This window comes from Atractosteus spatula, chromosome 23 (genome assembly GCF_055471065.1).
Source record: "Atractosteus spatula isolate fAtrSpa1 chromosome 23, fAtrSpa1.hap1, whole genome shotgun sequence".
NCBI classification, from domain to species: domain Eukaryota; kingdom Metazoa; phylum Chordata; class Actinopteri; order Semionotiformes; family Lepisosteidae; genus Atractosteus; species Atractosteus spatula.
In genome coordinates this window covers 15,278,217-15,302,525 of record NC_142728.1, presented here as the reverse complement: position 1 = coordinate 15,302,525, position 24,309 = coordinate 15,278,217, and the positions used below count along the sequence as shown (strand labels likewise).

At 54.7% G+C, this 24,309-nt stretch overlaps 2 protein-coding genes across 3 annotated transcripts in view; both read right to left on the bottom strand.

Moving 5' to 3' along the window:
• Positions 1 to 7,898, bottom strand: part of ncs1a (neuronal calcium sensor 1a) — a 31,453-nt gene extending 23,555 nt beyond the window's left edge. Inside the window, exons 1-2 of one of the 2 annotated variants that reach the window (XM_088940601.1) lie at positions 7,694 to 7,898; positions 1,582 to 2,711 (exon numbers count right to left, since the gene is read on the bottom strand). In XM_088940601.1, coding sequence (XP_088796727.1) covers positions 1,582 to 1,645 — 64 coding nt within the window. In that variant the 5' untranslated portion in view covers positions 1,646 to 2,711; positions 7,694 to 7,898. The remainder of the gene's footprint in view (positions 1 to 1,581; positions 2,712 to 7,693) is intronic. The other variant, XM_088940602.1, reaches the window with a different exon arrangement.
• A 6,260-nt stretch (positions 7,899 to 14,158) lies between these two features.
• gpr107 (G protein-coupled receptor 107) overlaps positions 14,159 to 24,309 on the bottom strand; it is a 31,916-nt gene continuing 21,765 nt past the window's right edge. The window contains exon 18 of the mRNA XM_088940416.1: positions 14,159 to 16,383. Within this exon, the coding sequence (XP_088796542.1) occupies positions 16,284 to 16,383 (100 nt within the window). The 3' untranslated portion in view covers positions 14,159 to 16,283. The remainder of the gene's footprint in view (positions 16,384 to 24,309) is intronic.

Below are 24,309 nucleotides of genomic sequence, written 5' to 3'. Positions count from 1 at the left end.
GCCCCGGCCGGGGGTCACTGACCTGGTCTCCTGGGTTTAGAGGACAGACCTCTGCTGTCATACGTGACACCACGGAAACAGCTGAGAGGCGGGACGATATCTTCAAGAACAGCCAGTGGGCCATAAGCAGAATGTGCTCTGTGCTTCCTGGAACAGGATCCGGGGAGCTGGGACCCTACCAGGAGTGAGCTGGGCTGTCTGGTCACGGATGCAGGCAAGGGGCACCCAGCCGAGCACCGAACAGAGAGCGACCGCAGAGCCCAGGCAGCCGAGACCAGCTGCAGCCCGCTCTGAGCGCTACCTCTGCCCCCCTCCTCCCCTCGGAGTCGGGGAGACTCCCATAAGCTCGCATTTCTCGGCGAGATCTTTTCCTGCCGGCGCCCCCAGCCAAGCGTGCACACGTCCGCACGGGAGGAAAGGGCTGGGCTCCATCTCAAATTAACACCCGTGACGCACGCGGGTGCTGACTCGCCCGGGAGGCAGCCGCTGAGCAGTCACAGTGATGTTAATAATTATGCCCCATTACTTTCACCCAACGCTCAGCGGACCTCGCGGGTGCCGTCAGTAAGGACTCGGGCCTCGGTCGTCTGCGCCCCTCAGCCCAGCTCGATTCAACACATCAACTTCACGCAGCGGAGTCCACGCCCCCTCTGGAGAATCCGAGCAACCCGGCTCTCGCCTTATTTCCTCCGTCAGCCCAGATACACGCTCTCGTTTGGGAAGCGCTAATTGCGAACAAAAGAGCAGCTTTCAACGGTGATTTAATATGCACTCGTGCCTCAATCTAATCTTGATTAACTCCAGGCAGAATAAAGCACTACCTCCAGCTAATACCGCTGCACCGCGCGCTGCTATGCTACTGCTGTCCAGGCCTAGGCTGCGCCGTGCTTGAACTAGCTTGGTTTGGGCCAAAACGCAAGCAGAGGCTTCACCCAAGCCCAGCGGGAATCCAGAGCTACGGCTGTCATGAGCCCCGCACAGCGCACAGTGTCCGCGCGCTGCAGGGGAGAGAGGCGAGCAGGCCGTGCGAACGGATTCCCAGGCCAGACCTGTGCAAGCACCCACAGGGAGCCGGTTCCAGTCTCTCCTGCTCCTCTACAGGTGGGTGGCAAACTCTGCCCCGTCAGAAACAGCTAGATGCAGACAACTGCGCACTGGGAGCCCAGCTGGCCAATCCTCAGATACACCAGACTGGACTGGAGTCCACTTCGGTGTCCACCCTCCCTGCTGCTGCTGCTGCTGCGCGCGAGAATACTTTGATTTCACTGCAAGAGATGAAACTGGGAGTACAGATCTTGCACTGCGTAAAACACCAGGAGGAAAGGAGCCGTAAACAGACATACAGCATCTCAAAAAACATTCTTCCTTCTCCCCCAGGTCCTCATAATCAACGGCATACTCATGCGAGCGTGCCAGAAACCGACAAAGCTTTTCTGTGAGAGCAGTTCGAGCTGGAAGGATTCAGTTAAGTGCTCCAGGGGTGCTAGACTGATCCTCGCACACGCCTCTCTGGGAAATGTCTGCTTTCCTCGCTATGCGAGTGCAAAGAGAGAAAAGGGAGAGGCGGAGGGACATACTCACAGTAGGTCTTCCTGGTCAGCTCCTCCACCACCTCGGGCTTCAGCTTGCTGTTGGACTTCCCCATGGTCAGTCAGCACGCTGCGTCCCGGCCTGGGCGGGTTCGTCCAGACCCCGGCTCGCTCGCTCGCTCGCTGACCCCCAGAGCCCCCGAGAGCCCGATCCCACTTCCAGGCACGCCGCCAGGAGAAATCAAACTCGGGCAACGGACACGGCAGTACCGCTACGGACCGGGCCTCCGGGGAAGGCAGTCAGGCTCCGCTGCTGGAAGTTCAGTCTCCCATCGGAAGCCCACGGAGAGGCTGGCTTGCTCCTGCTGGCGGCCAGTCCGCACCCTGGCCCCGCCCCGCCCCTCCAGCACTGAGCTGACCTCTCCGATCTCGGGGTGGGGGGGGGGGGTTGTACTCGCCTCGGGACGGGAGGTCGGGTGGCTTTCAGATCTCCGGAGTCTCTCCTGCTGCAATCTCAGCGCCCATGTAGCCTTTCCTCCAGTCACTGTGTGGGACTGACTGTGTGCAGTGTTTCTGCAGTTGTCCTTGGTTACCAGACTCCCTCTCTCTCTCTCTGACTGGCTGCACTCGCACTACCCTCCCTCCCTCCCTCCCTCCCCCTCTCTCTCTCTCTCTCTGTGGGCAGTTCTTCACAGAGCTCTCCTCCAGCTCCGCAGCTCAGATAAGAGGAGGGCCAACTCCGGTGCGCTGCCCCTCTCTGCAGCTCCTAACTGGGACAAGAGCAGGATGTTCTCAAACCCGGATCTGCCCTCTGCCCGAGAGGACTCGTCTTGGGAGCACTTCACGACCCCTGGCGGTGCCGAACGAGACGGAAGTCTTCCACCTTCTCCACCCAGGGGCGGAAAAGGGCCAACTCCGGCGCCTGCTTGCTTCGGGAATGTGCGGATCCCAGCGGCGCCTGGCGGAGAGCTGGGGCTACCGGCTTCCTCTCCTGCGCTGGGAGATGCCGCGGGTGGGAAGGCCGAGGGCACAGCCGGCAGGCCGGGGCGGGTCTCTCCGAGCGCCTGCTGTCCGGTGACGGGCGATCGGCGCCCTTCGTTAAACGACGACAACAAAAAAGTCCGGCCTGGAGACGCTCAGGGTCTGTCTGCTCGGCTCCGCTGGGTCCAGGCACGCCCCGCCCTGCGGAAACCAACATCAGAGAGCACGTTACTGTAACCCCTTCTCTTTACCCCTCCTGGCACTGCAACACCCCAGGAATGAGGAACTAACCCCCCGATTCAGCGACACAAGCGGTGAGCTGTGTCCCCCCCCACACCCACGGACCCCACCGGTCACACCTCCGTGAACAAGCCAACAGGAAGACGCCAGTCAGCTACAGCGAAGGGAATCTGTCCCACAATGCCCCGTGCCCTGCTGACAGGCCACAGGGCATTGTGGGACAGTGCCCGGCGTGACAACCCTCCAAAGGACACAGAATACTCGTCCATCTGTTCCTACACCCCCACAGGCGCAATTTTCATCACGTTCGCCCCCAAAGGCGAATGGAAAGGGCGGGCCCGGCCAGCTCCGTGGCTGGCAGGAGATAGGGGGTCCTCAGGTAGTGGCCCCGATACTGGCTCGGGGAACTCCAGCTGGAGACGCTGAATTCTCCCTGGGCTCCAAACGACAGGGCCAGGGGCGGAGTGTGGCGGAAACGACGAGGGCCCGGAGGCGCGGCGGTCAGCCGCAGCGACGGCCCCGCGCTCTCGCCAGAGCCCCAGCCGGTCACGCGCCCCCCCCCTTAACGTCTCCCCGGCTCCCGCTAGCAGCGCCCGCGGCAGGGGCCAGAACAACGAGGGCCCAGCAAGCGAACGCCGCAGACACACGGGCGGTGAAGGTCTCCCCTGCTCCCCTGTCACATCGGGCAACTGCCAGACAAGCAGAAGACACCGATCCAAGCCTCCTGCTCAGCTCACGATTTCAGGCTCAGGGCAGGCCTCTGCTCTTGACCTTCAGGTTCTTGAGATCTCGTTCACAAGGCTTAAAAACAATCTGGCCCCCTCCCCCATCTCTGACCCTAGAGATCGGCACGCAGATCCTATTAGTCTTTATCTGGACCAAAACCCTTTTCAGTTTGTTTCCCCCCCCCCCCCCCCAAACTTCTCTGCCAGTGGAAGGAAAAAAGAAAAGTCTGGCTTTTAAAGCCCTTTCTGACGGGTGAGGACCGATGCAGAGAAAACCTGGAGGAAAAAATGAGATTGCACCGCGGGTACTGGCAAATTATTTCACAAACGCCGAGTTTGTCGGAGATATAAAACAACAGGATCCCCTGTTCTCATTAGACATCTGAAACACTCCAGCCGGGGACTCGACCAGAACTCCCTCCCCCCGTGTCGGTCACGGATCTGCGCACGCCACAGGCGACAGTGGGCTTCCAGTGGACACGACGATTAATTATTAATTGCGTTTGTCTAGCCCTCCACATCCCCGCTGATCCCAAAGTGCTTAACACGTCGATGGAGACCCTCTGGAGCCGTGCCCCCACCTGCTGATACAGAGCAGCCTGGTGACACAGCACGTTGCAGGTTGCAGGGGTGGGGGAGAGACACTGCTGCACCAGGTGGATTAGGGTCATCTGTGTGGAAGCCAGACTGTTCAAGGCCAGGGCTCCAGGGGTAATGGCCTTAATCAGACAAACAGAGCCCTGGGATCTTTTGTCACTATCTTCAGTCACTACAGCACAGTATGACTGCTTAACATGCAAGTTAAGCATGTACTGGGTCAGGGGAAAGAGCACCACCTAGTGGTCCTCCAACACCACACAGCAGCAACCTGGTAATTCACACAGGTCTCCCATCCCAGGACCAACTAGGGCCGGCCCTGCTGAGCACCTGAGACTGTCCTGACTCATCCTAAACACAGCCTTTGGAAAATGCCAGCAGCCACATTACCCTGCAACTGACCACTGGCAGCCCAGTGAAGCTCAGCAGGTGTGAGCCTGGCCAGTACCTAGATGGGAGACCTCCTGGGAAAAACTACGGTTGCTGCTGGAGGAGGTGTTAGTGGGGCCAGTAGGGGGCGCTCACCCTATGGTCCATGTGGGTTCTAATGCGCCAGTATAGTGACGGGAGCACTATACTGTAAAGAGGCAGGTCTTGACTCCCTGTGGTCATTAAAAATCCCAGGGCATTTCTCGAAAAGAGTAGGGGTGTTACCCCGGTGTCCTGGCCAAATTTCCCATTAGCCCTTTCCAATCATGGCCTCCTAATAATCCCCATCTCTGAACTGGCTTCGTCACTCTGCTCTCCTCCCCACTGAGAGCTGGTGTGTGGGGAGCGGACTGGCGCAGCATCCAGGTGGGGCTGCACACTGGTGGTGGTAGTGGAATTCCCCATTACATGTAAAGCACTTTGAGTGGAGTGTCCAGAAAAGCGCCATATAAGTGTAAGCAATTATTATTGTTAAATGCCCTCAATGAACTGCCAACAGACTCAGCCAACCCCAGCGGGTTGCGCAGACTGGATGAGACACGAGACCTTTCCAGACAGTGGTTGCACGGTTGTTCAAGAGCCAGGACTCTCGCCAGGCTGCCAGTCTCTTCATCAGCCCTCCTGCAACGGGGGCACAGAGGGTCCGATCCTGAGGGTACCATCCCAGCCGAGTCTATAGAGGAAGGCTGGCAGGCAGGCAGGCTTTGCCAAGCTCTGCCCATTGCAGTGGAAAGCTGGACATGGAGGAAAGTCTTGGTCATGTCATGGAGGACATGGAGCACAGATCTAAGCTCCGGAAGAGTACGAGAGATATAAAAAGTCCAGTTTCGGGAAAGAGACGGGACTCACAGGGCTTTTCTTACTGTCAGGCTGGGTCAGGACCTGTGTGCTCAGGACCAGGTACACCTGTACCACAAGATCTGTTAAACCGAACACTGAGGTCCTGCAAACTCGACTCATCTGCTATAACAGACACTGTTCCCTGTTCAAGATGAATAAATCCTTTGGAAACACAGTTAAACACTTATAATACAGAAGAACAGTACAGGACCCCAGAGCTGCCAGGCTGCAATGCTAACCACTGCGCCACGTCAATATTCTTCCCCTGAAAGAAAACATTCTGCACCGATAGTGGCCAATACACCCTGCATAATGATGAAGCAGCAGTTACTTGCGGCCTCATGAGATCTCCTCAAGACCTACAGACATTTCCAGTGGGGAGCTGCGTCAGCACGCTTAGGCTGCAAAGGAACAAGTAAAGGTTTATTCCCTGCTGAACAGAGAACAAAAGAAACACAACGTTTCGGCTGTGGGGCCTTCTTCGGGTGTCACGGAACACACCTTTACTCGTTCCTAGAGACGTTTCTATGAAATTCTCTTGTCGCATGTACGGTATTGTGCCGGGACTGATGGTCGGCTCCGGGACAGGGTCCCGTCCCGCCTTAGCCGACTGGAGCTACGAGATGAGTCGTTAAGGAAAAGGCGGTGAGGTTAGGACCCAGCGGAGAGCACGACGAGGGCCGAGGTGAGACTCCCCCCGAGCGAGGACTCACTCCGGCCACGTCAGGGGAGTCCGTCTGGCGTCCCGTATTCCTCTGGCTTTCTGTCCGTGAACCCAGGTGAAGTACGTCCTGAGCGCCGTCTCACCGTGTTAGAAACGGAAAAGTGTGCGTTGGAGTTTGGGGGGTTAACTCAGCACACTTCCCCGAGTCACGCCGCTGGGTGAAGCAGCTTGAAGCCCCGAAACACAAAGAACATCTTCGTCGGTCTCGTTGCCAGTAAGTAAAACAGGGGAACCACCTCATCCGCGCTGGCGGCGTGGTTTAAAGTAAGACATTCCTTAACAGCCTGAGGGGAAGAAAAAAAAACTACAACCTGCGCCTCTTCTCCTTTTCCGACAGCCGACAGAACCGCGTCGCATCTGGTCGAAACCGCGGACGGACTGGCGGCGCCTGGAGGCGCCGAGCACTTCGAGAAGACGGACGAACGATTTCACAGACGCGGCCGTTACAGAGCTCGCTACCGACTCCTAAGTGCGACAAGGCGCAGTTTCTTGTAAAAAAAATAAATAAACCGGTTTCAGATGCTGAACAATGAAAATACGTCTTCAGCGCCATCAGGGTGATGCACGAGTGTCGCCAAGTTCAAGCAGGATGGTTCTGATTTTTTTGGGGGGAGGGGTGTGTGGAAAATGTATATTATTTGTGTATGAGAAAGGCCCACATCAAATAACTCCTTCATGTAAAACAAGACAGTGCAACAGTTAATCAGCCCGCGTCAGGTTCCACAAGACACTTTGATCGTTTAGAACACCCTTGAAGTTCAACGTGATTCGGTTACTGCCCAAAGCCATGTGTCTTCACTAGAACTGCCTGTAACAGATACAGCGGTCAAGCCCCAAATGAGCAAAAAAAAAACACTCACACTATATATGTTTTAAAACTAGATATCGGGTTGTTGAACAGCTCTGTGGATTTAAAATTCCTCAGGACGGTCGTTCAGTACCGGCGTTTCTAAAGAAAGGAAAGCGATAGGTTTGGGAGGGGACTCGTTTTTAACCCCTTGCAGTCGGTCATAATAGTCTTTTTCGGTGAAATGCTCGTGAGATTGAAGTCCTTCGCCACCCCCAGCAGTGCAGTTTGTGAAATTCAAAGCGCTCGGTCGCATCCCGAGCGAGCGAGCGAGCTGTCCCGAAAACCCCGACAAGCCGCATCATTGCGGACCGCCTGGGAACCGGGGCTGGACACACAGGCGCGTCTCCTTCACCCCCCCGAGATGAAATATTCATGGGCGGCGTAAACAGAGTTGTGGAAATGGGAGTAATTATCCGTGCGTGAATACACACACACACACAAGACACACGTGCCACGGGAGGGAGACTGCTTGGGGGGGGAGGTTTTATCGGTACAGATTTTTATTATTTGCAGTCAGTCCCGGTCGTTCCAATTAATTGGGGGTGTAAAATATATATATATATTTTTTGATCAATAAAAATTGATCTCGTTCTACCCGAATCGGAGCGAAACGTCTGATACAGACCGCCGAGCCGCGTCCTAACTGCCAGCTGCCTGAACTCACCCAGCGCCCAGCTCGCCTCATACAGAGCGACCTGTAGCAAGGCACGGAGAACCATCCGCATTTCAGTGCCATTCCGCAAGGAAACTTTTCCCCCCCACCCCGAGAAATACTCACCTTTCGCCGCGTCCGCGCACGGAGGGACGAGGGCAACGACGGAAGGAGAAAATTTCCCAGGGTTTGGGGGCTGCTTCCGCTGGGTTTCCTTTGTCTGCGCCCGGGGAGGTTGGCGAAATGGGTCCGCACCAGCGCTTCCCAGCCTCCGCGACCGCCGATCCCTCCTCGTCTCCGCTGCCAGCTGCCAGCGAGCCTCAGGCGGAGCGCCGTCCTGACATCAGACGCTCTCGCCGCTGCCGGCCGGGGACGGGCTGGGAGTTAACCCCTCCCGTCCCGGCGCCCAGCCGTGCGCCCCTAACGAGCGCGGACAGCCCGGCTGGGAGGCGCTGGGAGGCGAGTGGGAGCGCTCGTTTCCCAAGGCGAGTTACTTGCTCGCCTTAGTTCTGGGGGGGGGCGACGAGAAGATATAACGCGTGGATATCTCAACAATACCGCAGCGGGTGTTTTCTGCGTTTTGAGCTCGAGAAAACTTGCCTTCGTGGGCATTGTTGATACACCTGGACCTGTATGTAGTGGGTGGGTGAGGGGGGGGGGGGGCGGTATCGGATGCCTTAGAAATGTCAGATGGCGGTCAAGCGGATCGATCTGTCCCGGGAAAGCCAGGAGAGGGCGGCGCGAAGGAGCGGAGAGCCGGAGGTCCGGCTTCTGCCAACAGCGCCGGCGGCCTGGTCGTGTTAAAAACGTGCGCCCGGGAGGAACAGGGGCCCCCGGGCCGGGAGTATAGTCATCTGACGCGCAGCACTATTCATCCTGACAGGAGCCCGAACCTATTTGGTTAATGGGTCACTGAGACACGACGGCGGCATCACGTACTCTGTTATCCAGGGTTGTCAGGCTCCAGTGTTTTTTTGAAAATAAAAAGTGTATTATTAGTGTTTTTTCTTTCACTTAATCCCCCCAACTCCCGTTGGCGTAGTGTGTGTGTGTGTGGAGGGAGGGTGTCTTCGCTGGAGCGCACTGAAGTCTTTTCTTTTCTTCAGTCGCGCACACAAAGCCGATATTAAAACCCCGCTCATTGTTCGCTCTGTTAACGCAAGCAGCGCTCCCGACATAAAAACAGGGCTGATGGAAGAAAAAAAAAGATTTTTTTCTGAACCGATTTCGCGCAGGAAGGCTTTCTAGTTGTTCTGCGCGTCAGCGTGCCATTTTCAAAAGCCGCCCACACGCAGTATTCCCGTAAAGAGGACCCCAAAAATATCCCGGGGTTTGACAGCCTATTATTTTCAGAATGTAGGCGGGGGGGACCCCCGTTAAACCCAGCTTAAATTAAAACGGGCTAATTAAACTGCACAAACAGGAGGGGCATTAGCCCCACAGATGGGCCCTGAGGAAAAGGAACTGAGCCACACGGCACAGATACCGATTTACTCCGCATCGATTACTGCTCGGAGAAACACCAGCTGGGGACGGGCGCCTGCGTCTTTTTATTTGCTGAGCTGCCAGGACTTTCCGACATTCCCTCACTAAATCGCTGTGTTTAATGGCCCAAGTCACGCTCTTCCTAACGCCGGATTTACCGCTCAAAACCCCGACAGCCGGCGAGGGCGGGAGATCGATGGCCGACAGCAGAGTCACGTGACGGGGGCGCCATTTTGTTTGGTTTTTTTGGCAGGCTCGGGCCTGAACGCCCCATGGCCTTAGGTTGGGCTGTTGTGACTCGGGTGCTGTCCATGAGCTGCCTGCCGAAGGTCTTGATGATGTAGCGCAGGGAGCAGGGTTGTCGATCCCCTCCGGCCCCAGGACAGCGCAGCAGGGGAGATCCGTGCACACTCACGCATGACATCACGGGGGCCACAAAGAGGGAAGAGCCTCATGCAGCTGTCCGGACCATCGGGAGGGGCGGTTCTGGATGGCTTGGGTGCGTGCCGGAGCCCAGCTGTGGTCCCTGCCCGTCTGTGTACCAAACGTCAGGGCCCTGTAGCACCCAGCCTCCTCTGTACCGCCGTCTGAACAGACCAGCGTTTTGAGCATCCTGTACAATCTGCCTGGGTCCTCCAACGCACAACGCTCAGTCCAGGACCGCGCGGCCAGGCGAGCACATCGCGGCTGAAGAAGAGGAGGCTGAGCAGGAGCTGCTGTCTGCGGTCATTAAAACCAGCTCGGGGGGGGGGATTAAGCAGGCACCCCATTGGGTGGACCGGGGGGGATGCACCCAGCTCCGTCCCCTTCCGGATTTTGATCCCGGACACCTCCAGGTTCAGAGACGTGACACCCCAAGGTCCACACACCCAGACCCTCGGGCGCAGGAGGACCCCCAACGTCAGCCAGGATGGCGCGAGGGTGACGTCTCCCCCCCGCCCGCCGCAGGCCCGAGCCCCCCAGCTGCGCACACCTATCGCCCGCCCTCTGCCAGCTCAACTCATCGCTCCTGCGCTGCCGATCCTCATCCCTGCCTCAGGCTGGCTCCTACGGTAATGGCGTGTTAAAAATAGAACTCCCCAACGAGCAGGACCAGCTTTCAAAGCCGTTTTTTTTTTTTTTTACTCCGGCGGAAACATTTCCCCCCCTCGCCCGTTTTCTCTCTCCCAAGGTAGAGCACGGATGAAGCGACACGCAAAACATTCATTCAGGTCTGGTCCCCCACAGCTGCGACGTCTCAGACCTGCCCTGCCCTGGCGTCTTCTCTTTCGAAACCCCCGCAGCTGTTGCTGTGAAGCCCTTGCCGCCGTGGGTAACGAGCTCACCGATCCCCCCCACTGAACGTACCGGCAGCCATTTTTCCCTTGGTGGCAGCAGCAGACTTTTCCAATGGGAACAGCCACGAGAGTCTCCTGCCTCCTGCTCAGACTCCCTGGAATCGGACACGGGGACCTCAAAAAACCGGTCGCTAATGAACGTCTGTACCCCTGGACAGACCCCCCCCCCCATGGAAAACCACGACCAAGCAAGTCCTGATTTATGGTGGTCGACTCTCCTGAGGACTCGGCCATTTGTATCTAGGCAGTTCTTGCCAAGGATAGATAAGCAAAACACCTATCATCGCTGCCATGTGCATCTACAGTATCGCACAGGAATACCCAATCCTGGCCCGGGAGGACCGGTGCGTCTGCAGCTCTTCAGTCCAAATCGGCTCGCTTTTTATTATCTTAACATTAGCAATGTCTCCCAGGACCTTGGGTGCTGGAGTTTTTAGAGAGGTGTGGCCCCTCCCGGACCCAGGAATGAGTGGCGTTGCTGTAGCGCAAGGGGGGGGAGGGGGGGGAAATCCAGATATAATCCCAGGGCCTGCCTTAATTTAAGGGGGTGCCCAGAATCGAGGAGAGTCAGGATCCCTGGATCACTCACCTGCACATACAGCCAGGCGTCTTCATGACCTGGGGTCATCCTGGGGTCAGAGGTCACCTTCCATCTTTGGATCACTGGCAGCCATGAGCACAGGGCCAGGTCTGGGTACATGGTCACCTGACCAGGCTGAGGGAAGGGTACCGAGGGTAGTGCCCATACAGGATCTGCCCCCTGGCAGTGTGCTGCACCTGCATCTCTGGTGAGATTGGGCAGGGAAGAAAGATCCTTCTGGGTGTTTCTACAGCATATTTTTCCTATTGGCCAAAACACGAGATAATTAGAACAGGGCCCCCTTTGAGACAAGAGAGACGCAGACAAACCAAGGCCGGGCAAATGAAATCAATCAATTGATCAATTAATCAGTTTGCATTTTTAAAGAGACGCCCTCTTCTTGCCTTTCGAATCGTCGTCATGGTTATCCGCACAGGGGTCAGAGACACAGGCTCACCACCCATCACTGCTTCGGAGAGAGAAGGTCTCTCCAGTTCTGGAACGCGGGGGGGACCGAGACACACGGGGCCCGACCTGCCAGGAACAAGAACTAAAACGATAGGACGGAACAGGAGGGAGCAGACAAAGGGAGCTCCCATTCCTGTTCCCATTTCTGGGGTGCAGCACCTGCATTGGGGGAACCTGTTCGTGCCAACAGGCAGGCAGGTCACATCTCCGACACAGCCCCTCTGAAACACCCGCTAGACCCTTCCTGAAGAGAAGCCCCTGCAGGTGTCCCACACAGCTTCCTGCCTGCCGTTAATTACTCCCTGGACATTCTTGGTCTCCTTCTAATGGTGCTCGTTAATAAAGTCATCGTAAAGGAGGGGGGCAGGGGGGAGACAAATGGACTTGTCAGCAGAATGTCTTAGAATACCACCGCTCCCGCTCATTTAGAGATGTAATAAGATTTTTTTTTTGTAAAAAAAAAAAGATTTATTTTGTCTCTGGCACCCGCTGCTGCTGCTGCTGCTGCTGAAACCGAGCCCCCCCCCCCCGGCGCTCCTGCGCCGCAGCGCTCCTCCGTCGAGGCCGGCGGCGTCCCGGGCCGCGCCCCCCGCACCCCTGTGGGCCAGGGACCCAGCCGGGACGGCAGCGGTGAACGCGACACACCCTCGGACAGGGACAATGGCAGCACAGGAGCCGTCCTCCGGAGTTTACCGCGAGGGTTCTGGGTGAAGGATGACTTCATTATTGCAGCGCGAGAGCGATATCGAATTTCTTCCGTACTGCAGGCTGCGACGGGTGGGGGGGTTTGAGAGCAAGATGTTTGGGGGGGGGGGGGTTGGAGACGCGGTGTCGGCCACTAAGCCGAGACATGTTTTGTGCGCGGAGCTACCTGGAGCGCATCCCCTCGCTAAGAGACGTGACGAACAGCACAGCTGCCACATCATCCGAGCGCCGGGAAAGGAGGTGGGGGGGGGTATTTGTATGCAAGTCAAGAACCTGCTCCTCTTGTATCCTGTCGTCTGATTCAGGCTTGCACACTGACCGCATTCCAAATGCTCTGCCCTGCAAGAAGTGACGAATAAAGCCACCTGCACAGCGTCTCTGAAGGCATGATCTTGAATGGTGCATTCACAACATCACCTATGTTTAAAACCTATCATCTTTAGCAATTATCCGATATAAATACAGTTTATAAGCACTTGCTACACTGAAGCGTCTTCAGGACATTGTCTTATCTTTAAGCGCGCCGATGTCTTACTCAAAGGCAAATACTGTTTATAATATTATTACTATCATATTAATTGCTTTATTTTTAACGCATATGAATTTAAATTCATATTGCTTAATTATTCATAATCATTGCTTACACTTATTTAGCGCTTTTCTGGACACTCCAAAGTGCTTTACAGGTAATGGGACATCCCACTGCCGCCACCAATGTGCAGCCCCCACCCGGATGATGCGACAGCAGACAGAGTGTGCCAGTACGCTACTGTCTGGCACCTGTGGGAAAGTGGAAAATCTGTACATAAAGGGAAACGGATGCTCAGCTGCAAAACTTGCTGCATGAGAAACCGTTTTAATTAAGCTCCTGTTTAGCTCAGCTAAGCACAGTAAGAAAGGGCTTTGCATGGAGCCTAAAGGCACGTGTTTAATTATGAAACTCAACTGTGCTTGACACACATCTCAGAATACGTATTTTTGGCCTTCGGCTATTTTGTTGTTGCAATTTGTTTTCTATCGTTGGATACGGTAACCGAATGTATCAATATTTATACGGCATTCTTGTTCTGAATGTAAGAAAAGAGCCTTGCGTGTGCTACCATCTAAATTCTAGTCATGTCAATCAAGATTGGTTCGATTGACTTGACAAAAGAGCAAAACGACACTCAGGAGACATGTTATTGGGCCACGGAGCAAATATAAGCAGATCTGTGTGCTCAGGATTTAGTTTGAAGTCGATTCTCAGTACCTAGCTAAACAATCGAGGGTTGTCTGAATGCACGTTCATGCTCACAGATGCTGTGCACAGCACGCACTATGCAAGGAGCCCGCTGACCTTCGACCTTTCAACCTTTATGACTACTAATGAGCAGACAAGAACAACATGTCGCACAGCAGCCTAGCTACTGAGAGGACAGGCCTGCTGCCTGGGGTGCAGAACTCATCTGAACTCATCCTTTTTTACTTCTGGATTCCAGAATCCAGCCTCGCTGATAAACAGCAGCAAACAGCACGTACAGCCAAAAGTTAATTCATTAAATCTGAATGAGGTGGAACACAACATAACTGCTTATTCAATTCAAGGTTATAGTGACCCAGAGTTTATCCCAAGCAGCAGTAGGTGCAAGGAGGGATACACCCTAGATAGGACACAAGTCCATAGCTAGGAACACACACCAGGGCCAATTTTGCAGAAGCTAATTACCCTACCAGCTCGTCTTTGGACTGTGGGAGGACATACAAACTCCATGCAGACAGCACCCCAGGAATTGAACCCAGGACCCCAGCGCTGAGGCAGCAATGCTCACCACTGTGCCGCTGTGCCACCCATCAAGAAAATAGTTTGATAAAGAACAAACTCTGCACAACAACGTCAAAAACCACCCCCCCCCTCCCACACACACAAAATCTGAAATGCTTAAATACCGTTTGGGATTGTTAACGCTGAGCAGTCATCTGTCAAACCACCATCGGCAAAGTAACAAACTTGAACAAAAAGAGGCTTCACAATTAACATGTGACAGCTCTGAAGTTTATTTCTCTTATCTAAAGTTAGCATTTTTAAAAATATCACAGTTCTACGCTGCAAACGGTTCACTCTCGGGAAAGTTTTGAAGCATGAAGAACACAGCAAATTATTAAATTAGTCTTTCGAGTTTCAAGTTTCTCAACCCCCCCCCCGTCCCCTACAGTGTGGGTGAAATGGAGCTCCGGGACAAGCTGTCCCGCAGTGGGGGGGGGCGGACTGTGACCTCCCCCCCAGGGAGAGGGCTGTCCACTCCGAGCCCTCTGCTCCAGCCCAGGAGCGATCGGGCAGGACCTGGCGGACTGGACACCAGGAGGCAGGGAGGACAGAGCCAGAGAGAACCTGGAACAAGCCAACGGCGTTGGCAGAAGAGCTACCGGGGTCGGCCGTCTGCTGAGATGCTTCTGCTCTATCTCAAGCCGGCCACGGAGCAAAACTGTCAAAAACATCAGGGGGGCGGGGGAGTGGGGGCAGGCTTTTCCCAAAGGAAATCCCGCCCAGAGAAACACTCGTCTCCCCACTGCCCAAACTTCGGCAGCTATTTACACTGTAAATCTGGACGCCAACAAAAAAAAGAAAACTCTCGAGTTTTTAATAAATATGCTTCCACAACACTCCCGTCGTTGGCATGTCGGTGCGCGCTGGGAGGTCCACAGCCGAGGCTGGTCCGAACCATTGTCGCATTTCATTGGGAGTGTTTCCTGATGAACAATGCATTGTTGCAGCATGCGCAGACGTCCACAGTTTTAAGAAAGTTGACTCAAACCGACTGCGGTAAAGAATTGACTGCCCTGGCAGACGAAGGACAGGAATCTGATTATGCAGCGCCTTCAAGCAGAGGAGCGAGCTTTCCAAACTGCCTCCCGACTGACAGCCTCGTCACTGCAGTGCTTATCCGGTCTCCTGAGCTGTCCCTTGAACACTGCGCTAACGTGCAATTCGCTGCAAAGCCTCTGGTGCTTCTCGCGCCCTGAGGCAGCATGCCACTTCCACCACCACAGCGGGATTCTGGAATGCCACGCTTCAGTTCTTTGGGCAGAAGGTCCCCTGGCTCCAGTCCTGTCGCCACATCCAGACGTGTGTTCGGTCTCGCTGAGGCGGTGCGCTGGCAGTCCAGCCGGTTTCCCAGCTCTCCTGCATGGGGCCAATTCCGAAAGACCCGGGAAGAAAGACAACCGGCTGATGGAGAGACTCTTGTGGGTCTGCAGGTTGGCCGTTTTCCGGCGTCGCCCAGCAGCAGGAGAGAGCTGGGAGCGATTCCTAAACGGCCGGTCCTCAGGAACCACAGGGGGGGGTGCACATCTCATTTCAAAACGAGCTAATTATGACTCAAACCCGCCTCCAATTTCCCAAGCCTTTTGTAACAGAAGCTCCAGGGCTGGAAATGGCAACATTAGACAGTAGTGACCACCAGGAACCCCTGAGAAAAACCTGGGGCAAAAAAGCTGAATTAAAACAACGTTACACTTCCGCGCAGGCTGTCCTGCTGGAGACAGAAGCAGGAGACCTGGAGGACCTGCACTGAGAGACCACTGGGTTTGAGAGCGAGTCTTCCTGACAGCAGGTGGACCAGGGCTGCTGCCCGGGTGGGCACGGAGGCCTTTGGAAAGACACGCCTATCAAGCAATCCGGGCGCAAGGTCAACTCGGCCTAAAGCTCTGGACGCCCCACAGCTGGTGCCGACGACAACAACAACAACAACAACATAAAGAAAGGATCCCGCAGAAAGAGACAGAGCTGCAGACGATTTCCAGTCGCTGCAATTAATACCTTAGAGCAAAAAAACGCAAAAGAAAAATTCCGATGTGCAGAGTCGGCATTAACTTAGGAGGAAACTCAAAGTGCAGATCGACAGCTGACAGGTTTAGGGCCGAATCCCTGGGGTCCCAAGCAGCCGGCAGGGAAGCCAAGTCCAATGTCCAGGGGGCCGTGACAGCCGTGTCCGAATGTCCAAAGTCCTGCTTTTCCCCCCACCCCCACGTCTCAGAACACCTGAGGTCAGAAGCCCCCCGCCCCCCCCACTCCCCTCCCGTCCAGCTCCAGGAACTCGGCCGAAATCCGAAGAGGGAGCCGCCCATCAGACCTGCCGCTGGGGGTGGGCTGACGTCTCTCTCGTCACGCCAGGCTCTCCCGCCCCCCCCGCGTCTCCGAGGGCCCGTTCGACACCTTCTTCACCTTCTTCACCCCCTCCGTCACCCCCGTCGTCGTGGTCACGCTAGGGGGAAGAGAGGAGAGGAGCGTAAGCCCTGAGCATGCATGGCGGCGGCGGCGGCGCCACCTGGTGGCAGAAAAAAAGGACAGACGCCAAGCCGGAGGGGCTTCAGTTGTACCCTGAAGGGACCCTTCACACCCCCGAGCAAGGAGCTTCACTCAGATCGACGTGTCAAAAACACTCCTTCTGGACACTCCACTCAAAGCGCTTTACAGGTCATGGGGATCCCCTCCACCGCCACCAGTGTGCAGCCCCACCTGGATGCTGCGCCAGTCCGCTCCCCACACACCAGCTCTCAGTGGGGAGGAGAGCAGAGTGATGGAGCCAGTTCAGAGATGGGGGTTATTAGGAGGCCATGATGGGTAAAGGCCAGAGGGGAAATCTGGCCAGGACATCGGGGTAACACCCCTACTCTTTTTGAGAAACACCCTGGGATTTTTAAAGACCACAGAGAGTCAGGACCTCGGCTGTACGTCTCATATTCACAGTATTGTGTCCCCGTCATTATACTGGGGCCTTAGGACCCACACAGACTGCAGGGTGAGCGCCCCCTGCTGGCCCCACTAACACCTCTTTCAGCAGCAGCCTTGGCTTTCCCAGGTCTCCCTTCCAGGTACTGGCCAGACTCACGCCTGCTGAGCTCCAGTGGGCTGCCAGTGGTGAGCAGCAGGGTGATATGGCTGCTGGCTATATGTTCTATACGAATACGAATTTCTTCGCACCCAATGAACCTGGTACAGCAGAGGAATAAAACTAAAATGATCAGATGACCTGCCTCCTGCTGCACTTCTTAAAACTCTATTCGACCCGGAGGCTGAGGCCTTCGTCGTTTCATAAACCTCGATTAGCACTCGATAAACGAAAAGGTGTCCTCACAGGTGTCCCTACAGCAAACGTGTCTACAAGTTCCTCATGAGTGAAGATGCTCATGTGCTCTTCCGTCTGTAATGTAGTTAAAAAGGGACACTGGCTGCTCTTTTGCCATGAAATGCTCTTATCATAAGCTCCTCCTGAAAACAGAGCACTTCCAGATTCGCTTAGAAAACAAAACTCTTGTTACGGACCTCCCCCCCCCCCACGCATACTTACACAACAAAACATTTCTACTACGACGAGTCTGTAACAAAACGAGACTAGAATTACACCTGGCATCAGCCAGCGCTCCTGGCTAGTTCGTATATTACAGCTGTCTGGCACCTGTGGGCTGAAAGACCTCTGCTCGTGTTGGTGAATTCATTATTCATGCGACACACTGCACTGGGACAAACCCTCGAAAATGAGACCAGCAAAATAGCGTTCTCTCACAACCACAATGCGGCAATTTTCCCCCATGCAGAACACAGAATCGCTCTCACCGGAGGAGCAGGGTACAGAAGGAGGGGGGCCGAGCTGAACAGTTCCGTGCTGTGCGCCAACGATATCTGAACACAGTCAACCGGACCGTGAGGACTGTGTTCAGCTCAACAGCAACACTGGACACTGAACAGGCTCGTGCTGGTCAGTCACATGCAGTGCGCACACTGAGCTGATGTGGTGCTCTTCAGCGAGTTCCAAGACCACAGGAAAGCATTTCTAGAGCAATGCTCTGTTTCCAATAGTGCCTCCCTGAAAGGGTAAACCCTTTCCCAGTGAGCCGCTCTCAAATAAAATCCACAGTGAACACTCCTTTCCTCACACTTGATTCATGCGGTATAACAGACTACTTTCTATCACAGCCCATAAGACTCAATGCAATGAAACATCCCTTCGGAAACAACAGGTTACACCTGTCAGCAAACGAGCCGGGTCAACTCCCCTGTGCACACAGCAATGCTACAGGATAACGGGAAATTTGTACACCTGTGATTAGACACTCAAAATCCCTCCAGACATACTGCACCCTTTGCTCCCGATTATAACAGAGCTGATGGGGATCCTGGTTTAGAAACCTCCGTATTCTGATGAAACGTCTGAAGAACGATCGCTTCCCTTTAAAAGAAAATCTGACTTTCCTTGGAGATTCGTCCATGAGAAAGGAGGCCAACCATGTGCACCTCTGTGGAGGTTTCGGACTGTGAAGGAATATTTTCTATTGCTGCCCAAAAACAACAGCTCCACATCACACTGTCATCCTTTGGAGAAATATTTGAACACGTTTTATTAAACAAGACCCGGCAATCTCCGCCTGTAACCCTCAATCCCACCGCTAGACAGAGAACTGCTGAAGTCAGGCACTGGCTCATTCGACATCAGACCGGGAGAGATTCTTCATCATTCCCCTTGGCCACAGCCTGTCCAAAGTTGATAAAAACACACGCTGGATTTCCCCGATTGTGGAGGACGATCTCCCAGCATACGGACAAGACCAGCTGCCAGGAGAGCACCCCGGACCAGCCATCTGCCCCAGTCTGGAGAGAAACGAAACCCAAACTCCGTACCGTATTTCTAATCGCCGCTACAGGGACGCGTGCAGGCGGGGCAGAGGTATTCACCCTCGCCGGCTGCGTTTCTTCAACTTGACCAACACCCCCCCCTACATGGGCCGCTCGCGTCAACTCAAAGGGAAGATGGGAACGGTCGCTCCGGGCAATAGAATAAAAACCAAAACGCATCTGTCACTGGCAAAATGTGACCCCCTGCACAGCTCCTGCTGAACAATCAGGTCCAACTGTCTTTTTCTAATCGACAGGCCCTTTTAAGTGCTGAGCCACGGGCTCCTTTTCTAAGCGAAGCAAATTTCTAGCACCTTCCAGTGCAAAACGGCTGGGAATGAAGGAGGACTCGGTGCTGCCAAGGCCACAGGAAGCCGGGAGAAGGCTGCAGCACAGGCCCCTGGCCTATTAGCATTCTGCACGGATACGGACACTAGTGGAGGGATGCACAATGGCAGTGGCTCCATCACAGCAGCCTGATTACCTGCCTGTTAGTATTCACAGCATAAAGCCATGCAGTCCCTTGCATCCGCCTGCAGTGAGGAGCATAATGGAAGACGAAAATAACCAAAATAAATCTCCCCCAAGGGATGAGCGCTGCTGTGCTTGAATATACTGCTTCTCCCGACACTCATCCATCAGTGCGAGAGCAACTGGAGGTAATTTTCCTGGGCCTGGTAAGCTGTCCCATAACCCTAATGCAAACCTGAGGCAGGTCGGTTTTAACTGTGCAAGACAGGCCAGCCAGCAGCTACAACACCCTGCAATTCACAGCTGGCAGCCCCACTGGAGCTCAGCAGGCCTGGTCGTACCTGGAAAAAAACTACAGTTGCTGCTGGAAGCGGTATTAGTGGGGCCAGGAGGGGGTGATCACCGTGGGGTCTGTGTGGGTCCTAACGCCCTAGAATAGCAACGGGGACGATATAACATGAAAAGGCGCTGTCTTTTGGATGAGACGTAAAACCGAGGTCCTGACTCTCTGTGGTCCTTAAAAATCCCAGGGAGTTTCTCATAAAGAGTAGGGGTGTTACCCCGGCGTCCTTGCCAAATTCCCCCCTGGCCTTTACCCATCATGGCCTCCTAATAATCCCCATCTCTGAACTGGCTTCATCACTCTGCTCTCCTCCCCACTGAGAGCTGGTGTGTGGGGAGCGGACTGGCGCAGCATCCAGGTGGGGCTGCACACTGGTGGTGGCAGTGGGATCCCCATTACCTGTAAAGCACTTTGAATGGAGTGTCCAGAAAAGCACCATACAAGAGTACAAGAGTAAGGAATTATTATTAAATAAATATAATATATAATAATAATTAATAACTATTAATTAAATATAATTATTATTAAACTGGAGGAATTTGGATGAACATCCGTTTGTTGCTGGGGCTGCTGGTGGGATTCCACTTTGAATGGAGTGTCCAGAAAAGCACTATATAAGCATGAATAATAATAATAATATAATAATAATATTATGTAAAGGCACATATGCAGATGCCTGTACACCTTGAGCATACCCACGCCCACGGCCCACCCTCCCCCAGAGTACACAGGAGTGCAGGCTCACACTCACACGGGTGTGTGAACGTGTCACTCAAGCGGTGCGGATGCCCCGCGAGCCGTGCCAGGCTGGCGCTGGGGAAAGGGCACGCTGGCAGGGACAGAGGCAGGTCTGGTTAGACACGCAGAGCTGCGCGGGGAGCCAGGGCGACCGCACGACGCTCGGCTCGCGCGGGGCAGGAGCAGCTGCCAGGCACAGGCCTGCCATCTGCTGCCAGCGGCCAGAGACAGCGCCGCACTGCAGGTGGGGGGCCGATGAGCTCGGCTCAGCCGCTGCGGCGACTAATCTGTGAAAAGCCAAGAGGCTGTTTTTTTTTGTTTTTTTTTTTAAAGCTCCCGATCTTCACTGGTAAAAGTGGGTCTTGCGGGGGAAAAAAAACAAACCAAAAGCCAGAAATAAAAAAAAAAGAAGCTCTGCGGCATCTCCTGTATCGTTTGACTGGACGCCGGACTTATGAAATATTTGATTTTCATCCACCGAGTCACTCTGCAGCTTCTCCGGTCAGGACAGCTGTCATTCACTGCCCTGCCGCCCCGCGTGACCGTACTGGTGGCACACCTGCGAGATCAGAGTGAAACTGGAGGCGTGCCCGCTTCACCTTGACCAAAACCCAGAAAGCAGCGGCCCTGCCTGCCGAGCCCATCACAGGGCAATCCATTCGGACTGCGCGGTACTGTGAGCGTAACGGGTCCGGCCCGTTTTCTGACCCGTTTCATTCGGAAATGAGGTTCGCACGAGCGGTCTGCACAGGCCCTGGGACCCAAGGCCAGAGTGGGCCCGAGCTCCGCGGGCAGCGCCGTTCCGCGAGGGCGCGCGCCGCGCCACCTGTCGCCTGTCCTGGGCGCCCGGCAGGCGCTCTGCCCCAGAAACAGCCCTGCCAGCCCGCGCGGCGTGCGGCCCGTTATCTGCGCCAGCGTGTTTCACTGAAAGACCTCCCAAAAGCTGGAGGGGCGTGGCGGACGCAGGGCGGCTGCCCACCTGTCCGCCCCGCGAGGCTGCCAGATGCTCAGCCACAAACCTGATCTAGAGGGATAGGATGCACAGTGGGGAAAAAACACACACACACACACACACACAAAGGAAGCCGTGCTCGAGAGTATGCACTGCACAAGAAAGGACTTCTCCAGAATACCGATTACAACTCTGACCCCCCTCACCTACAGTACAAAAATGGCCGCTAGGGAGCTCAAAGCCAACCTTTGAGGGGTATCTCACAGGCATGGAAACACACGGGCCTGCCACAGGCACCGAACCTCTTCGTCCTGAATGGAGGAGATCAGAAGAAGGACAATCTGATTCAAGCACCTCAGATCCTACACAGAATTGAAAAGCGTTGGACTGTTCCAGGCCCAGCTATGAAACAGGTGAGTGAAGACGGGAGGGGGGGGGCATGAGATAAAAAATGCCTTTGGAGCTGAATAACAGAGCGTCACGTCTACACGGAGAGGTCTCACAGGTGTGTCTGGAACAAATGGCCCAGCCACGCGCAGCAGCTCAAGCTACAAATGAACACATCTCTGTGGCCAAAGTACATTTACATGGGCCTGTCTGGTACCAGCAATGCAAAGGATGTGACGTGCCTGCTGCCTTCTGTGAACCCCATGCCGCAGAGAGGCCACTGGAACATGCAAGTAAAAGAGGTCCCTGATTCTCCAGCTCCGAGCAGCTGTTAAAAGCAGTGCCTGTCGCGGCGCTCTATATAGGTTAATGTGCACAGCGGGAGTCTTAGCCAATGGCAGAACAGAGACAGAGAATATGCTTTTGAGTTAAGGAACGCCTGTGCGGAGTGGAGCAGCTGGTTTTTATAAATAAGAACTAGGACAGAACCCCAGAATGGAAAGAACCAGGACTGTAGCAAGGGGAAGGCTGCAGCCACAACGAGGAAGGGCACAGGGCACCCTGCCGCGCTCGTTCAAACGAATGCAAGGGTTCATCGATGCTCTGACGACGCCCCAACACTCTTGCTTCTGGGCTTCTCGTAGGGAGAGTCAGAACTCCTCAACGCCCAGCTGCCTCCCGTCCCCGATGTGCCACAAACACCAAGACAGCGAACAGACACGCACCTCAAAAACACAGAGAGGTTCTTTCAAGCCGTGACGTTTCACTGGTGCAAAATGCTGAGGAGTAGAAGCAGAATATGCCACAAAAAAAAAAAAACAAGGTCAGGGAAAAGCAATAGAGCACCCTGCATGGATGGGCTCCTTCAAAACAGGCAGCCCCTACTCTCCTGACCCGGCAGTGCAGACTCCCCCCCGGTTTGGAACCGAGTTAAAGAGCCTGCAGCCTGTTAGTCCAGAAAAGACGACAGTTTTAAAAACGAGAGGAGACGCCCAGCTCATGTGGCAGCTCATAGTTAACTGACTTGCAGCTCCCCCTCCAGCTCCATCTTTCAAACAACATGGCCGGGCAGCTCCATCCAGACTCCCACACGCCTTTCCACAATCTGGGCTGAGAATCGCAGGGTGGCCAGTGCCTCTCCTGCCCAGAGCTGTTCAGACACTCCGCACAGACATGGCTGTCAGGGACGTCATCTCCCAATTTCACAGAACACTCGAAGCTCCTTTGCTAGCAGCAATCAAGAGGCTCTCGTCAAAACGGACGGACTAATTTAAAGACGCAGGGCGCCGACACCCATGTCTGCAGCTGCACATCAGCAGAACGCATAGGGGTATTTTTTGATACTGCTTTTTTCCCCGTTTCAGAAACCAACACAGCCGTGCACCAGCAGCAGCCCAAAAAAAAAGGCAATTCACGCCGCCTGAGCTCCGTGAGGACGAAAACAAGGACACACAGCGCCACAAGCAGGGTTATTTCTGGAAATACTTGGGAGAGAGCGCGAGGGGCCGATTCCAGAGGGCAGGACAGGCGATGCAGTGGGGCACAGCGAACGAGAGGGAGGAGGAGGAGAGAGGGGACAGGAGGGCCGAGGATGGAGAAAAACAAAACAGGGTTTTGGAAGGAAGAAAGGAGTATAAAAAAAAAGATCGGGGGAAACATAATTCAGGAAAAGACTAGCAGGAAAGAAAAGTTAAGGAAAGCATGGAAAGGGTTCAGCAGAGTGGTTAAAAGAAGCTTTGGGTTCATTTTTAAAACTGATCACGCCAAAAAGCGTCCGAGTAGGTTTTATCTGGTCAATGCTCGACTGCTGCTTTTAAAGAATGTGTGCAGGCATCAGCTACGGTGGACTAATCTGGAACGCGATCGCACCAAGACTAATGCATCTGAATGTCAAACGCACATCACGTGCAGGACGGACAGACCGAGCTCACCACTGCCGTACCCCTGGAACACCGAATGCCATTCTCCGAAAATATTTCCACATCCTTCCCAGGCACCATCCAGCATGGTTTCAACCCGCTCGCGCACGAGAGCGGTACTCGCGCCCGAGAGCGGTACTCGCGCCCTGACTGGTGGCGTGAAGAAAGACTTCAAGTCACCCAGAGTTTCTTGAAATGACTTTCCGGATGTTTTCAGGCCCCTCTCCTGAGCTGGGCCTTCATCCCGCCTCATCCCTGAGCGGCTCCGAAGGCTCCTCGGTCGTCACAGCGGAGTCTTTGCGTCTACTCGACGCACCTGTGGCTCATGAGGGCGATTTTGTGCGCTTAAATTATTTGAGGTTCTCCACAACACAGGAGACGAATACTTATACAATCAGGGCTTTTCCTTTTATTTTCCATCATCTGTTTAGCTTCTTTTGGTACTTTACTGTCATCGCGAAGAGCTTTTTGTGCTTAAAACCAACATTAAAGGCGACAGCAAAGTGTCATGGCTGCAGGCTTTCAAGCAACCACTTTGTTGAGAACTGCCCAAGGCTCCCAATTCCTCTGTGTGACTTAGGTCCTGGAACCACGTGTTTCAAAAAGGCTGGAAGGGCGCGGCACGCAACGGGGACACCCAGGGACTGAACCGGGACCTCCACACCCCCCCCCCCCCCCCTGCGATGCACAGCGGCCCGCCGGCGTCTT